We start from the raw sequence: 17,525 nt of genomic DNA, 5'->3' as shown, positions 1-17,525 counted from the left end.
CTGGCTGTGTGACTGCAGGATCCCAATTTATTTACTGGGTCTGGATCTGTGTTTCAGCCAGGCAGCTTTGGAGAGGAACACCTATGTCCCAGGTGCACGTGCTCTGCATCACCTTTAATCACAGATGCACCTCTGACTTTTGGTTCCCCAAAATGTCACCTGCAGCTCTGGGCTCTCTGATTGCTATTGCCTGAAGATGCCTCCTTCCTTCTCAGATGATTCCTGCCTTTCCAGGGGGTACAGCAGATTAATTTGGGTTTACAGGGACTTCTCAAGAGAACAGCATCCCTAATTTCCCCTGATCCGGGCAGGATGGTTGCGAGGAAGGCACTGGCCACCGGTTAGGGAGCTTGGGGTTCAGGTCCTAGATTTGCCATAAAATCTTAAGGGATTCAGTCAAGTCATTTACATCCTTTATATGTGCTGTATGTTGAAATGGTAACATTGTGGAGCAAGTATTCACTTGAACAGGTGCCCAGAATTTAGATTTAAAAGGCTGCAGTGCTTTGGTGCGCAGCCTTGCAAAGCCTGGGCTGCCCAGTTGCCTGCTTGCTCTCACTCCACTGCTGCTGCTGGGAGCTGAAAGAGCCAGCCATGCCAAAAAAAAAAAAAAAAAAAAAAAAAAAGCAGTACAAGCATTTTTGCATAGACACTCCCTGTGTTCCTGCGTTGTGGGTGTTCAATGAAAGCGATCAGTGAAAACCCCTGAACAATAAACTCATTCACATGGTATCTCGGGTCCCCAGCCAGGCACGGCACACGCAGAGCCTGCCGCAGGGCGCAGCAAAGGTGTGTGGAGGAATGAGAGCGAGACTCGCCAGACACACTAGTCAACACCACAAGAGAAAAGCAAGGGCTCGAGCCTTGCCAGGAGCACTCCAAAAGCAGGTGCCCAAAGGCTTGGAGCTTGTGAGCACTGCTAGGTTTAAGAGCAGGCTCCTGGCAGTTCTGGTAGTGACACAGATGGGGCACGGACCCTGTTGTGGCAGGGCTACAGGGGTACTGCCTCTGCGGCACGGATCCCTGCCGCTTAGGCTCAGGAGAAGGAGTGATTCCCATTGACCATTTTGGGGGCGGCAAAAGGGGCACCCCCAGGCCTGGCAGTTAGACACACACTCCAAGGGCCATTGCTGCTCATCAAACGGGGCTGAAGCCAACAGCCACACAGCCTCATGCCCATCTGAGCGAGCCTGTCCTGGTCTGGAAAGCACTGGAGAGGGTCATGTGCACCCAAAACACCTCAGAGCATCCTCAGGTGCCCTGTTTCCATAAGAAATGCAGCTGTGCTAGAAGAGACAGAAATATACCGGCACGGGTGATGGTGTGTAGGATGGCTTGGTAGGGTGGACACAATAGATATATAATTAAGACAGGCTGTGGTTTCAGTCACAGAAAAAGGTTTCATCTCCTAAATCCCTGCTGAGCAAATGACTGCCTATTCCCCAGAGTCTCTTCCCAGTTCCAAATCTCACCACTCTCACATAAGTGATAGTTATTGTATATGGTATGAGGTTATGCAGGACATTAATTTTCATCTGCATTTCAAAGAAGGCTCAGCCTGGCAGCTGAAAATTGTATTGGATTTGGTACAGGGCAGTACATTGCCCTGTTTTCTCCAGTTGCCAATTACACCAAGACAATTAGCTAAACATAACAGCTGTGTTGACGCTCAGCTGAGGAGAAACCACATATGTTTGTACAGAGCCTAGATCATGTTAATATGAATCAATCAATTTCTGACTAATTAACAAGAGTTTATAAAGGGCCTCACATTATTTCCAGGGCTCATGTCTTTCATTCATGTCTCCATTTTGCAGCTTAATCCCAAACATATCTCCTTGTATTTGCAAGTACTTGTTAAAAAGAACACGTGCTGAAGTCCCAAACAGGCCCACACCCCTTTCCCTTCCTAGTTAAAACATGTTAACTAGCAAACAAACACCTTGCCTTTCTACCAGGTCACCATTTTAATCCTTATCAACACTAAACTGTTGGCTTCTGTTAAGAAGACAACCTCTCCTCCACAGACAAACAATGCTCGTCTCCTTAGAGGAGCACGGCAAACACTAGCAATGCCCTGCTGAGCCCTGGGAGACCCTCAGATAAGAAATGCGAAGCTTGTGTCTTCGCTCAGCAGAGACAGTAAAACAAGAATGCCAAACACCTTTCCTTGAAGATTTGGGCTGCAAGTCACTCTGATTTCCATTACAGAGCTCTACCACATTAAAAATACAATAATAATCTCACAAACCTCTCAAGAGTCCCATCACTTGACATCTTAGACTACACGCATGGAGCTGCATCACAGGGGAATCACCTGTGACTCTGGTGACAAGGGGTTGGTTTGACAGGACTCGGCAACGATGGGTGAGTAAGGGTGCCACCAACGCACCCCTCATCGGTAACAGTGCATTCAGCACCTCTTCCCTCCCCCAGAGTCTGAGGATGACTGGTCACAGACCAGCCAGCCACATCTGACATGAGGGGCAAGGAGTAGGCAAGGAGCCATGGTGCCACCCTAACAGGGAGCACAAGATGGGACAATTGTATGAATCTCAAATTCAAAGGTAAAACACATAGGAAGGAGGAGAGAGAGTGCTTGCAGGGAGCAGAGGAAGAGCAAGGGATGAGCAGCTCTGTCACTATGTAGCTGTGGGCACAGCTAGAGCCCACACTCACGCCTGCCTTCTGCTCCCTGCAGGTCTCCCCTTGGGCTGTTGGGTCTGTTGCCCCTTACGCCTCAGACGCACTTCCTCAGTCACAAGGAGAGGGCGGATTTTCAAACAGCATCTTCACCAATGGGAGAACACATGCTTTAATGTGGCCTGGCAGGAAAAAAACCCCCAAACAAACAAAATAAAAACCTACACACACTGAAACCATCCTTCAGAGCTTTAATAGCCTAACAAGAGTCAAAGTCTATGTCTTCCTATGCAGCTGGCCTTCCAACCCCATTTGCAGAGGCTGGGAAAGGAAACCCACTCCCCAGAGAGTTTCACAATCCCTCCTTCACTTCCCACCATGTGAGCCCAACAGCCCGAGCTCTTCCCACCCCACGGGTGCCACCCTGCTGGCCACCGGCCCTGGGCTCCCAGGCTTGCACCCCACCTGGCCCTGCACGCTCCACTCCTGTGGCAGCTTCACCCTGCCTTTGAAACAGGAGGGACACCTCTTGCGCCTGCCAGGTTAGAGCTCGGATTAAAGTACCTCCCTGCCTGTGTTTAAAGAAAAGAAATGCTGCTGTTTGCTGATGCTTGCAGCTTTCATTTCTTAAGTAGTAGGAAAGATCTTGTAGTCATATTCCTCCTCCCAGAACATCAGTTCATTGCTCAACAGCCCTCTTTGAGTCCATCCATCTCTATCATTACAGGATTTCCCAGCACAAGCGCTCTGCTTGGCTAGAACCAAGGATGAAGACTCCCCACGGCAGCAACAAGATATCCCCACCAGAAGAGGCACATATCCCCTGTGCTTATTAACAACAACTTGCCTGCCTTCTCCACCTGCTCCTCACGACGACTCCCAACTCCCACACGTTCTCCCCCCCTCCAGGTGACTTCAGCCACCCCCACCACGCTGAGGACACCTCCCACCCACTAAATGAGTTGTTGCCATCACCTGTGGCTGCCCTGCAGAGCTGGAGATGCCTCGGTACCCTCATTAATGCACACCCGCTCCCACGCGCGCACATTCGTTACCAGTAACACAAAAAGGACTGGCAAGGCTCCGCAATCAGTTGCACTTGCTATTCATTACACATGTGCAGAACACATCCCCACTGCTCTGAGGGAGTAGTGTGCATATTTAAAAAGACAATATACAAAACATAGCTGAATCTTAATGAATCTACTGCTTTGCTACTGGAACTGAATGGAATTGTACAGACCTTGCCAGGAAGGAAAAGAAAAAAAAAAAGAAAAAATAAACTACACAATATTTGAATTGTAATATAATCTTTAACATCACTTTAGCAGTAATGTTACTATTGTACTTATGAGGCTGTAAAATATCCATTGTAAGTGTCAACCCTGTCAGAATACTAAAATACTTGCATAGTCAAAAAAATACACAGTCCTGGCAAAAATTAACTTCACGCTGTGATACCTTGACATATAAAGTCCCCACCAAAGAAGCATTAGGGAACAAGGGCTATTAGTTTGAATGCATCTGCTGAGGCCCAACCAAACCTTGCCAGTTTGACAGTAAGAAGTCCAAATGAGGTCAGGCGGGAATATATTTGTCTAGTACCAAGTTCCCTGCTTAGATGTTCAGGCTCAATAAGGAGGACGGCACTTACAAGGAGAGCCACATTTCCTCTCAACAGGTAAAATTCACAGCAGACTCATTGTGCTACACAAGCGCTGGATCCACCTCCTCCAGTGGAGGCTTTTACACACCAGAGGAGGAGAAATCACAGAGTACCTGCACACAGGTACACACACCCAGGCATCCCGTGCCTGGGCACCTCACCCCACCTCCTCCCTCCTCAGCCAGCAAGTTTGAGAAGTTTCCAAGAGCTGCCCATAGCAGTACAGATCTGAGATGAGCGGTTCTTGGTGACAACAGCCAAGCAGCATCACACAGGAAGCGCCAGAGCCATTGATTGCAGGGAAATAAATGGGCTGTGGGTGACCACCAGCCCGGACGAGATCTGCCAGAGAGAAAGCAGGAAGGCTGTTCGCCTACCCTCTCCCTAACCACCAAACCTACTTGCATTTAGAAAACAGGACACTCAATGCCATGCCTGTTAAGCCTAGGAGGGTGGGAAGTCCACGTAGCTGGGCAATTTAGGAAGAAAGACGGAGCAATGTTAGCCAAATTCAGTGCCTGCAGAAAACGAAACAAGACTCTGCTTGTAAGCGGCAAAAAGAGGTCCCGATCCGCAGATGGTGTAAAACGAGAGGTGTCCCTCCTTCCTCCCTCCCTCGCTGCCCAGTGCCCGGGGCAGGTACAGGGGGACTCCACATCCCTGTACGGGGCCGCGCTGCCCCGCACCGCCCCCGCTGCCCGGCCCCGCTCTCCCGCCGGCCCCGAGCTGAGCACGGCCCCACTCGCGGGGACTCCGATCCCTGGCCCCACTCGCGGGGATCACCTCCGCCGGGACCTGGGTCCCGTCCCCACTTGCTGGCCTCCTCCTCTGCGGAGCTGGACCCCCGGTCCTCGCCGCCCGGTCCCACTCACGGGATAAGCCCTTTTACCCCCCGGAACTGAGCTCGGGCCCCGCTCGCAGGGACCACCTTGGCCGAGAGCTGACCCCCCGCCCCACTCCCGGGAAACATCACCTCCGGAGCTGGCCGCAACCCGTCGCCACCGCGCTTTCCCACGCGTGGGGACAGCAAGACACAGCGGCCCCGTGTCACTAGGTCTGTCACCCCTTCCCCACCAACGCAGCCCCCGCAGGCGCCCGATGTCCCCCCCGGTGGCCAGGGCAGGACGGCGGTCCCTGTGCGGGGCTGCCGCGGGGCACGGTCACGCGTGACACCCCACCTCACCTTTGTATTTATCCATGGGGGCTGCAGCACGGGGCCACAGCCCACCGGCTCCCGAGGGGCTCCGAGACACAGCGCTGCCACCGCTCCGCTCCGCCGCTGCGCTCCTGGAGCTCGGGCCCCGGCTGCCCCCGCCGCCCCGCCCCGCCCCGCCCCGGAGCCGCGGAGCTGGCCGGGATCGGGGCTCCGGGGTGGGGAGCGGGAACCCGGGTCCGGGATGGAGATATGGGGTCGGGGGCTGGCCCCGCGCCTTGTCCCCCACGGCACGACACGACACGGCACGGCACGGACCCTCGTCTTCGGCGTGGGGCCCCCTCCGGCTGCCGGTCCCCTGGGAAAAGAGCAGGGTTAGGGCCGGTGGCAGGAGGAGGAGGGTGCCCAGAGTGCTGGGCTGAGGCCGTGGGGTTGCTCCTGGGGTCCCTTGCTGCTCCCCAGGGCAGGGGTGCCCTGTCTGCTCCCTGTGTTTAGGATGGTGTTTGCTCTGGCTGCAGTGGGGCTTTGGGCACTTCCAGAGAAAGGCCTTGGTCATCCTGAGAGAGCCGTGTGTGGTCCTGGTGGCTCCTGGTGCTAAGACTACAGGCAGGAGTCAGCCAGCAACCCACCTCCTGCCCTGCTGTGGGCTGGCAGGCTGAAAAGGTGGGTACGCCTTCCACCTTCCTGGAGCAGCTGCTGGTTGTCACCCCAGGCCAGTGAGTTCCCACTCCCTTTCCAGTGGAGGATTCCATTAAGGATTCCTGGTAGGAGCTGCTTCCTAGATAGAGCAGATCTCGCAGGAAGATGTCCCTGTCCTTGAGTTCCAGTAATATTTTTCTTGCCTGACTTCCATCACCACCAGACAGAGCCACCATGCCCAAAATGCACAAATAACAACAAATGGAGACATGGGCATCCAGTCTGTCTGCAATATAAGACACAGGTGACTACCTTCCCAAGGCCAATATTTTGGAGACACTGCAGGAATTCAGTGTTTATATCGATAACAAGAATATCCAAAGTTACAATAGACAAGGTACACAAGGATTACAGAGGAAGTTTTCTCTTGAGAATTAAGGTTAAGCCATCAGTGTGGGGACAAGGGAGCCCTACCTGCCTATTACAAAACCTTTCTGGAGAGAGGAGAGCCTAGGCATCTGACCTGGACGGGCAGCTCCACTGGTCCTGTGGAAAAAGTTACCTAGAAAATCAAGGACTCCCCTTGGGAGCTGAAAAATAAGGAACCAGAAATCAGCTCTGCATCATTGACCAGAGCCATATCTGCTGGCTGGCTGTGTGAGGATCTAGTCCTTCCTCCAGTGAAGAATGAGGGTCACACCAGGATTGCACCAAGGTCATGTTCTGAGGTTAATCCTCATCCTACTGCCTTGACCCTCATGGGACTCACAGGCATTGGGGTCTGGGTAAGCCAAATGCCTGAACCATCAGATCCAGCAAGCAGATAGCAGTCTTCAATGACTGGAGAAAAAATCAGGTTAAATAAATATATCTGTCATATAGGAATACCTGTCTTAGGGCTCTTTCCAGCTACTTCTTGGCTCTAGCTTTCACAGTCTAGCAGGGTAGGCCCTGATCTTGCAAACTTTTGAAGCGTGCCTGTATCTCAAAGCAGGTGAGTAGTCATTCTGAACTCAGCAAGATTAATTAAGGATAATACCAGTTAAACAAACTAATTAAAGATGATTTGAAAGATCAAGATGTCATATACCTGTGATTACTGTCTTCAGGCCCCAGAGTGTTTACATCCCCTGCTTGTCCCTTCGTTCCCCTCCCCAGCCACGATACGGATGTTCTGGAATCCCAGGACTGCTGGTGAGGCCCATGGCAATTGCGGGGTAAGTGACAATGGGACGAATACTAATGCCAGAGGAACACAAGTTCTTCCTGTTTGTCCCCTTCCTCTTGCAGTAGGAAGTACCTAAAATAATTTAGGATATTCTTTTTCAAACAGGCTGTTGTGTTCTGGGGTTTAATAAAACTGGGAAATACTCAGACCCTGCTTAGTGTGAGGAATTAATATTCTCAGTGTTGGTGCTGAAGTCTAGATGTTTGCCACTATGGTCAGGTAGAGCAAATACTTGTATTCTGGTTTTCCTGGTGGAGCTTCTTGAAGCCAATAAAATAACAGCCATCTGCCTGTGTAGCCATATATTCCTTGCTTTTTTTCCTGCTTATTATTAGTGATGACTCTGGGGTGACAAGCCTTGAGGGCCAAGCTCATCTTGTTCAAGTCTTTTCTTTTTTTCACGTGGCTGACATCCTATCCTTTGGCAATGCTAAATGCTTTTCTTTTTTCCCAAATACTGACACTAGCAGGTGTATATTGCTTCATTAATAGTATTGCTGTTACACTTACCTTTGCATAAGCAAAGTCTTTAATGTCTAATATTTGTCTAAATCTTTGCTATGACTTTCTTCTCTTTGCATTTGACTTGCTCTTTCCCTGGTTAAGCATGAGTCAAAGTCCAGTGAAAGTTAATTGATCTCTCCGTTGTGAAAGCTGGAGGGAATCCTACCATGAGAGCTTGTGTGCAAGTGCCCTCCACTGACTTCAGGAGGTTATGCTTGGTGGAGACTGTCAGGAAGAATCACACCTGACTTAGACTCTGTGGAGCTGCTCCCCAGGGTATTTTCTCCCCGATGTTCATCCCAACTGCAGCAGTTCATAGTGCTCAGGCTTCTGCCTTTCTTCGGGGAAAACATTCCAGCTGGTGGAACAAAAGGTAGAAATTTACTCCATGTGTGAAGGGTATCTGTCATTTCACAGGGCTTTGCTTTTCCTTTTCCCCGTGCATTTATCGGGGCTGTGAAAACCTAGTTCAGGAGTCTATTCAGCAAGGCCAAGCTCAGTCAGAAGTAAAATGAACTTGGTATTAAGCTCCTGAAAGGTGGGGAGCCATGTCAAATACTCCATGTGTGCAGGCACCTGGAGGACAGATGGAGAAAGAAGATGGCTTGGCAGACTAGAGTTAGCAGTGAGATGTGCTCAGATCAATGGTGGCACACCTGTGTCCTCTTTTCTCCCAAGTATCATCTCAGCTACCTATTTAGATAAGGGTGTAACATCTCTGTGGACAGTAGTGGTCAAGGAGGCATAAAACTATTTCAGAGCAGTTGACACAAGAGATCAGAGCAGAGGTGGGTTTATCTCAAATCTGAGCTGAGATTAAAGATGGGGTTCGTCCTGTGAAATGCCAAGAAATGAGGAAGCCAAAGGCTTCTTCACTTTGGCATCCTTGGCCACAATGCCAGGCTGTAATGCTGCTGTAATCTGGGGCAGAGGGAAAATTACTTTTGTCTCTCTGAACATCAATGAAGCCTGTGGACCTAGTGACAGCTGAGCCAGCAAAACAACATTGCTGTCTCTGAAAGGGAGAAGTCTCTTTCTTTCTCCTCTATTTCTGGCCAATTGATCTCTCTCTTCCTAGCAGAATTTTCAGTTACTGGACCAACTTCCATTCTGAAATGGTGGAAAACTAAAATGGTGGATTCTTCTACCAGCTGAGAAAGCCAAGTTGGGTCGCAGTAGAGTCAAGGAAGACTGAGGCAGTACCAGGTAAATGGCAAGCACCTGCAGCTGGAAGGAAGGAGAAGATCACCTGAACATGTCCACACAAGCAGGAGGGACCACACAGCTGGGACCTGTTAAGAGGAATTATCAGTCACAAGCTCAGCTGTCTTGAAAGTCCTCCCTGATCTTCCCTCTAGCCAGGAGCACAGAGCAGATGCTCAGTATGTTTATGGAGCTCCCACCAATGTCTCTTACTCCTGATCTGCTGAATCCTGCCTATCTTGCTTAAGTTCTGATTTGGGGGGTGAAGGGGACAGTTGGTGTTGGGAAATCGAACTGAAGCCTCCATTTATTCCCTAGAGAGGTCTAAACAGTTGGACACTGCTAACTGTCCCAATTCATATGATCAAAGACTCTACATCCCATGCCGAATCCCTGAGCCACCCAGGCCCTGGGAACATGGGTTTGTAGAGGAGCTGTGATAAATGACATTGCCCCATGGCTTATTGCAGAAATGTGTTAAGGATCCCAGCCTACCAACTCATGAGTATGAGCAGCAATGAAACATCTTTCCCCAGAAATAACATTTAATGGTGCTTTATAGCAGATCAGACTAGTTCCTTGGTTGCAGGAAGGCACTGGGAGCCTGCCAGGGCTCAGTCAGTGAAGAAAGGGCGAGGAGAAACAGAGAGGCAGATGGGTCACTCTCTGGGATAACATGGTTGTTGCAAGCAAAGCTGCTTGGTGGCAGAGGAGTGAGTACTCTGTTGCAGAACAGGACATGAATCTTTCACTTTACAAGATTTGCAAGCATCCTGTCTAAAGGTGTCTCTTTTGAGGTCTTCTTGCTTCCCTGTGAAGCGCTCCATGATTTCTGGACATAAAAGAGATGACCAAATTCACCCCCAGCATAAACTGGCCTTACACTGGTGTTGCTCCACTGACTTCTGTCCAGCCATTTCTGACTTTCACCAATGAAAGGCAAGACAATCAGCTCTAACACAAACAAACCCAGAGCTGTTTAGCTGCTCAGCTATACAAAAGCTTCGTTGCTGATACATTCCAGCAATGTTTTGGATTCTCTCAGACATTAACTGTTTCAAAAGAGCGTGGCTGGGAAGAGGGTGGCTGGAGGGAGGGGGGATTTCCCATTAAGGACAGCAGGACCAGATGTCTTTTTGATGAGCTTCTCTTGGCTTCCCATTCTTCGACATTTCCTTTTCAGTTGTTGAGTCCAAACTGCTTCTATACCAAATTACAGGGAGCTCTAATAGCACGAATTGTTTTCTTTCCCCTGACAGAGAGACTACCTTCTTCTGGCCAACATATGAGACATGCTGACCAGACAATGTGCTCAACAGGCAGGGCATTTGTTCCTCCTGGAGATATTTCTTCCTTACACTTATTTTCCACTTCAGACCCTCTCCACCCTCCAGAGAAGCTCCTCTGCTTTCCTTTGACAGTGTTCAATACGTTAAAGAACTAAAACCATTCTTTATTCCTCTCCCCTCCAAACTCCACATGGGGATGCTCACACCAGCCGACCTCATCAGGTATCAATACACAGTATTTCAGCATGTAACACGCACAGGCACCACAGGACGTGGCTATCAGCTTCCTAAGAGTTTCTGATACAGATTTTTGATACAAAACTAGCCATGGTCCTGGTTTTTGTGGGGATTGGGTAGGAATTCATGACTTTCAGCTGAACAAATATTAGAAACTTCATCCACACTTACATATTTTACCAATAAACCAATATTGATCAAAATCTTTCCCAAGTTGGTACAAAAAAACCTGTGTGGAGTATCAATCTGTCAATGGAGGACTTGCCTCAACAGAGCTGAACTCTTGGCACCTTTCAGCACGACTAAAACTTACCCAGGCAAGGGGAAAAATTAGTTTTATCAAAATATGGGAAAACATTAGTTTTTACATCTTGCTACATTTTCATGGGGATTTTTTTTAAGCCTCTCCCATCATCACCACAAACTGTGGTTTGATGTCCACTGTGAGCTCACAGAAGGCTATTTATTCTGGCATTTTTCCCAAAAAGGAGGTTTTTTTAGCCCGCAGCTTTTTCTTTAGGCCTAAACCACTTCTCCTCAGCCAAAGTCAATAAGCAGAGCACACTTCAGAGGTCCGCGCTGCTGAAATGGGAAAGGGAAAAGAAGGAGAACCTGTGGTCCACACACTAGAGCACCAACTAACTGCAATTTGTTTCAGTAGAAGCTAAGTACTACAGAGGAGTCCAAGTTTCCTCCCCAGCCTCCATGTCTGCTGTTACTATTAGATGTTAGGGTACGTCAGACTACCTGCCAAAGTGGAAGTAACCACCAGGTAATCTGGTTGAATCAGTTGAACCTTCCACTTTTTTTTTTCTTTTTTTTTTTTCCCCCCTGTGAAAAGAGATTTAATTAAGAGTCAAGAAGTCTGCCCCAGTAAATACCAAAAAATGTAATTTCCCTTTTCCCACATAGTGGAGCTGAATTTCTCCTGCCTTTTTGACTATCATTAAGTATTCTGTTTAAATAAGCCAGCTTCATGCCATCTATAATGAAGTTATAGTGTATTCCTCTGTTATGAATGATGAAGCTGTTGTGTCCTACGGGGAGAAAAATCGCTGTAATCCAACTTTCCTTTTGAAAAGGCCTAATGTATCCACATGAGATCTTCTGGCAGAGACAACTGAGAGAATATAAATAGAAGCTTAAAAGAAGAAGGAGGGGAAGGGGAAAATAACTCCAACAGGGCTGAGTAGCTGAAATTCACAAGTTTAATAGGAAGATGGATGACTGAAGAGCCTGTTCTGTGACACAATTAGGACTTTATGTAGGCCTTTTTCAATTATTTGTAGCTGACAAAATATCACACAAAGGCTGTTTCACACTGCAGGCCAGGTGCCCAGAAATGGGTTTTTGGGGGGGTGGGGGGGGAGCAACTGGGACAGTTGCCCAGGGGCACAGGCCACTAGGGTCGCCACTGGCTAAGTTAGGCAATGGTGTACGTCACCTCATGCACAAGTGGCAGTAGCAAAGAGCGTCCCACAATGCCTGAGGCCCCTGTACATCCAAGCCATCATCTCCCGATCCCCAAAGAGTTGCAGCCACAACAGACAATATGTGGGGTGCATATTATGGTCCATCTTGGACCACACTTTCCAGTCCTCCCCACAGACACATACAGTAAGAGATTATGTAGGTTTCTGCTACAGGAGGAGGTTTCTGCTAATGGGCAATTCTCAGTACTGAAGTTTTATCAAGAGATCTTGTCAAGGAGCCTGTTCAGTGCAGGTTCTGCCCACCACCCAGCTCCTCACTGGCCACCCACCAAACACCTGTTGTTGTGGTGCTTCATTCTCAGCAGAAGGCTACCACAGTTCAACCACCAAGGAAGGTTGCTTGAAATAACCTGCCTGTGTTTGCATGCAGTGGTCACCCCTTCAGTTGCTTCAGTGCTGCAGCTTAAGGTAGAGACATACGGCAGAGGAGTGGTGGTGAGCTGGTGAGCAGTAGTGGCTTTAGTATCCATGAGACCCACAAAAGATCTTACCAAACCTTCAGATTTTGTGTCTCTAATTTGTTTAAGTTTGCTCCATTCCACAATGAGCTAATCAGACTAAAGACATTTTAATCCAGGCTGAAAATGCCCAGAGGGGGGGTTGATTAGTAAATTTAGTTCAGTTAATTTTGGGTGAACTTGCCTGGGTGTCCCCATGAGGAGAAGTCTAAGCTGAACCCCAGTACCTGTAGAGGGGCTAACTGTGCTTTGATGGCACTGTGGTGGGGCAGGGCCAAGCCTGTGGCAGCAGACACAGACTGCTAGGAGTCTGCCAGGCAAAGACAAAGCGGGGTAATGGACATGTTCATCCATACGTAACAACCTGATTGTGGAAAGAAAGACCAGATGAGAGGAGCAGGATTTGTGGAGAAAAGGGATGTCACAGGAATGTCCCCCTTCGAGGAAGGTGACGCCAGAGGCGAGAGCAGAATGGAGGCAGCGGCAACAGACAGGGACCCTTTGGGCAGCATTAGCCCTTACTAGTGCAAGATTGTCTCTAGGAAGATGTTTTCCTGAAGGCTCATTCTTGATGCCAGTCTTCAATGAATGGTTTACAAGTTTTTCAAAGACCCAAGTGGCTGAGTGGTGCAGTCACCACAGGAAAGGGGCACAGGGCCCTGTGCCTGCAGTCATGGTGGCTCAAGGCACTTTCCATCATGGCCTCCATAGGGCCTCCCTGGCCCTCAGCAGGACCGGGAAGGGCCAGAGCTGCAGCTGCACCTTCAGCTCACGTGTCTATGGACTTGTGCTGTTTTCAAGTTACTTAAAAACATGCTGCCACTGAATGGTAGTGACTTCCTTCACCTTATGTCGCTCTAGCAACAGGTTGGCTGCATGTTGGGCTTGCTGATACGACTAACAGCTACAAGTTTTTTTCTCACAGGGTGAGATTTTCAGCTAGCATTTCCCCCCCAATCAGATAGCTGGTCTGCTTGCCCCGGTGGTAACTCCATTGTTGCTCGAACTGGCAGAACTCAGGAAAATTCTCCAGAGGGTCCTCTGCTGGGATCACTCCCAAGGGAGAAAGGGCACAAACGTACTTTTCAGGAAGCTGAACAATTAGTTACGGAAAACCCAAACTTAGAGTGCCAAGAGTTCAGAGCAATGTCAGAGCATTGAAGCGGTATGCTCGGGGCTGCCTGAGCACCGTGGCAGGCCATTTAGTTGATCCAATATTTACTGGCCTCAGCAGAAGTTTACTTTCAATTACCTACTATTGTTTCACAAACCTGGCCAGTAAGAGGATTAAATTTTTTTTTTGAAGCAGGGGCAGGTAGAGGGAACAGCAAAAGCCAAAACATAAACCACACACTTTTAAATGAGGCAAAATATCAAACACTGGCTTTCCTCCTCCCACAATATCTCTGCTCTTAAATGTATCATTGCAAGGGGAATTATTCATGTAGTCACATCAATAAATCTTACTTAAGTCTTTTATATTGCAATCCTCATTCATCTAGCTGGGACTCCTCTGTAAATGGTAATTAGGGTAAGAGCTAACTGAGATACCACACAATTTGCTCCTGGCAGTCATTTAACATCCAGCGTGGTATCAAGGCTGTAAAGTAGGCTTTTCTCAGCAGCAGTTCATTCATTGTAAAACCTGTTTTGATTATTAGCTTGTGTCCTGTTTCACAGCAAACACATTCACATAAAGACCTCAGAGTATTTGTCAATGAATTCCTTGAATGGACTCTGCTGCATATTGTTCTCTCTGCAGTATCTAGCCTAAATCCAGAAGAGTCGGCCCAGGGGAGCGCTGTTTCCCTCCGGCAGCCTTACTGGGCTACTCCTGAAGAGACGGTTGGTTCTACCATCAACTCTTTTCTCCAATACCTGCTGCTGCGGGGGCTGGGAGAGCCCAAATAATTGGAATAGATAATGGATCTATTCCCAAGTGTGGAGACCCCCCAGCAGCAGAGTCAGCCTCCAAGTCAGTCTGCTCCTGCTAGACCTGACTTGCTGCCTGATGTTTCATCATTGTAACACCCACCAAGCAAGTGTGCCTAGCAGAGGCTCTACCCCATCTTCTGCCCTGAACACTAACAGCACAGACTGCATGGCTCTCAGAGCTCAACCTGTTCTCTCTCCAGCCTAACACCCTCCTTCATGATGTCACTCCCCCAGCCTGACAGGGGATGGAGACTCTCTAGCTTAGCAAAGCCACTTGCACAGACAATAATTCAAGGACAATGCAAAATCTTCAGAGCTCTTTACAGTTCACTATCCAATGTGAGCCTTAGGTCTCTGGCCCACAGGCCCTGCCTGCACCATCCCCTCTTGACCAGTGTCTATCAAGGCAAGTGGCAGAAGTAGGCCAAAGCTTCCGGCCAAACTTGCTCTTGCATTGTTCAATCAAAAGCCTTAGCGGGGCTTAACCTGCCTTGCAGACCGGATTGATCCATGGGACACGTGTTGGCTATCTCCGGCAAAAACAGACCACAAAGCGTATGAAGGAAACCTGAAGCCTAGAGAATTTTGGTGATTTGCCCAAGTTCAGAAAGCTGAAAGCATTGGACTTAGGTCTCCTGACTTCCTGTCCGGCCTCAAGACAATGAGGAATATCTAAAGGGGAAAAAAAGACAACAGTATTTCATCCCCTTGCACTTGAGCACTGTCCTGGAGTGAGTGGAACAGTTGGGATGCAGGATAACATGCCAGCAGAGTGCCTCTCCAAGCAAGGCCAGTCTGCACCTGGCTTACTCTCCCAGCAGAACAGCCATCTCCTCCAGAATATGTAAGTTGAAGGTGGGTTTCAGTCCACCTCCTTGCTTCCCTCTTTCATTCTGGGGTGACAGCTGCAACGCTCCTGACTTTGCAGAAACATCCTATTCCAGCAGTGTGAACCTCAAAGGTCTTGGAGACAATGATACCCTTCTTAATTGACTACTTAGTAATAGAAGGTGCGATGGTACTGCTGGAATTGAAGGAACTAAGGGAGGACCACCACCTGCCCTCTCTGCCATGAACTTGAGACTGTGATTTCATGACACAACGTGTGCAATATCCCTAGCAGTTTAATGTGTTCTGCTCTCTTTCTTCAGACCCTGTTGTCCACTTGTGCCCACCCCATTTTTCATGCCAGCACAACTACTTTGTCAGGCCACTGCTTAAATCAAAGCAGGGAACTGACTCCATTTAAAAGAAAAAAAAAAAAAACAAACAACCCCCAAACAACTCTATACGATGAAATAAAAAGTAAAAAATGTTTTTTTAAGCAGGATCAGTTCCCGAATGTCACTGAGAACGACCCCACAAGCAGTCATGCTGACATATCTGATGGCTGGAAAAAGCTGTGGGGGCGTGGGAATACCTTAAGCTCGCTGAACAGCCGCCCAGTGCTTTGTCTTATGAAATCGCAGCCTGAGGAGAGACTGTGCTGTGCCGTTTTCCTGCTCCCCCTCTCTTCCTTTCCCCCCGAACCCTTGGGCCCCCATCACTGCCATGACTACATCCAGTCCGGGATGCACATTTTAATCTGCAGTGTGTATATAAAAGAGAGCCTGAGACCCACCTGACCTTGGATGTACAGCAAACTTCCTGTTCCAGTGCTGCCGGCTCTTTAATCTCCCAGTCCTTAAAAAATAAAAGTGAGCCTATGTGAAAAAATGCTTTGTAATGGGAACTCCTGGAACAACTTTTCTCTCTCGCCCTCTGACTGAGCCATAGAAAACAGTAAATATCTCTCCCAAGAGTCCTTTTTTACAATAGAAAAATGGCAGGCAAAACTGAGGGTTCATTTCCCAGCCTCAGACTCGGCAGCAGACAGGCACAAAAGCTACAGAAAAATAAATCAGCAAGGGGAAAAAAACCCCTCTTGTTCATTCAGAGTTTGGGGAGATTTTTTGGTGGGGAACAAGCTGCTTCTGACAGTAGAGCAAGTCATGCTTGGGAACTGGGTTTCTCTTTTTTGCAGGAGGAAGTGGTCTTGGGCTATATACTTGACAGCAAATTAGCATTGACATTTGACTTGTTTTGATCTGAGCTATTTACAGTGGTATTATCTGTGTATTTTTGACATGCTGTGAAGATTCCCATTGCCAGATGCCTTGCTATGGCTGTGGGATGCAGTGCATTCCACAGTCGTTACTCAGGGGTCATAAACCTCACATTACTTGTGGGGAGGAGGGAAGCAGGGAAAAATGGTCTAACAATTTAAAAAAAAAAACCCAACAAAAAACCCCTGCACTTAGATTTCACTCAGCTTGTGTATTTAACTGGAGGGAAATTAAAAATGTGCTTAGGCTGGCTAACACTGTCACACTGTGGAGCTGACGACTGGAATGGATCCTTGTGGATGTGCTCTACACACAGGAGAGCACTCATGGCAATATTCCCAACTGCTCTGGGCTGGGGAAGGCTGTAATGAGGCAACTGCCCCGTTACAAAGCCAGGTCACAGCTCCCCAGCTGGGGGGTTGCTGCTGGGGACCTCCAGAGCCTGGGTGTGCAGGACAGGTCCTAGGGCTGGCACTGCACTGTAGCTGTTGCTACAGGGAAGGAGCTGAGACTCAGGCAGTGGATTTTCAAGAATAAGTGAGACTGATTCAAAAGGGACACTTTTTGGTTTTTTTCTTTTCTATGGTTGGGAAACTTCCAAAAAAAAGTCCGAAGCCAAATCATAGACCTACGCATGCGGGTTCCTAAGAAGATACTGCATGCACAGACCTTCCTTACTCCCTAACCATGTGGAGATGCCCAGGGAGGCTAACAGGAGATAGATGCCCAGGGAGCACCCAACATGGAAGTGCCTGGGGGCTGCAGGCTGGCAGGTGGGGAATGGGGTCTTGTCCTGCACAGCAGTGAGGAAACATCTCCCTGATGTCTGGTCGTCCAGGGGAAGGTGAAATAAGCAGCACAAAACTTTCTGAGGAAAGGTCTCTCTTAGACTCTACGTTTGCCTTTCAGACAAACAGGCAGACATTTAAGAATGCCCATGTGTCTTTTTAACTCTGGCTCAGGTTTGGCCAG

General features: G+C 48.7%; 1 protein-coding gene across 5 annotated transcripts in view; it reads right to left on the bottom strand.

Annotated features, from left to right (window-relative positions):
* The window catches only part of AFAP1L2 (actin filament associated protein 1 like 2), a 72,463-nt gene extending 66,835 nt beyond the window's left edge, over nucleotides 1–5,628 (bottom strand). For 4 of the 5 annotated variants that reach the window (XM_075757839.1, XM_075757843.1, XM_075757844.1 and 1 more), the window contains exon 1: nucleotides 5,493–5,619. In XM_075757839.1, coding sequence (XP_075613954.1) covers nucleotides 5,493–5,508 — 16 coding nt within the window. In that variant the 5' untranslated portion in view covers nucleotides 5,509–5,619. Of the gene's footprint in view, nucleotides 1–5,492 lie in introns of all 5 variants that reach the window. The other variant, XM_075757840.1, reaches the window with a different exon arrangement.
* Nucleotides 5,629–17,525: the final 11,897 nt, after the last annotated feature.

This window comes from Balearica regulorum, chromosome 7 (genome assembly GCF_011004875.1).
Source record: "Balearica regulorum gibbericeps isolate bBalReg1 chromosome 7, bBalReg1.pri, whole genome shotgun sequence".
NCBI classification, from domain to species: Eukaryota; Metazoa; Chordata; class Aves; order Gruiformes; family Gruidae; genus Balearica; species Balearica regulorum.
This window is presented reverse-complemented; position numbering and strand designations above follow the sequence as displayed.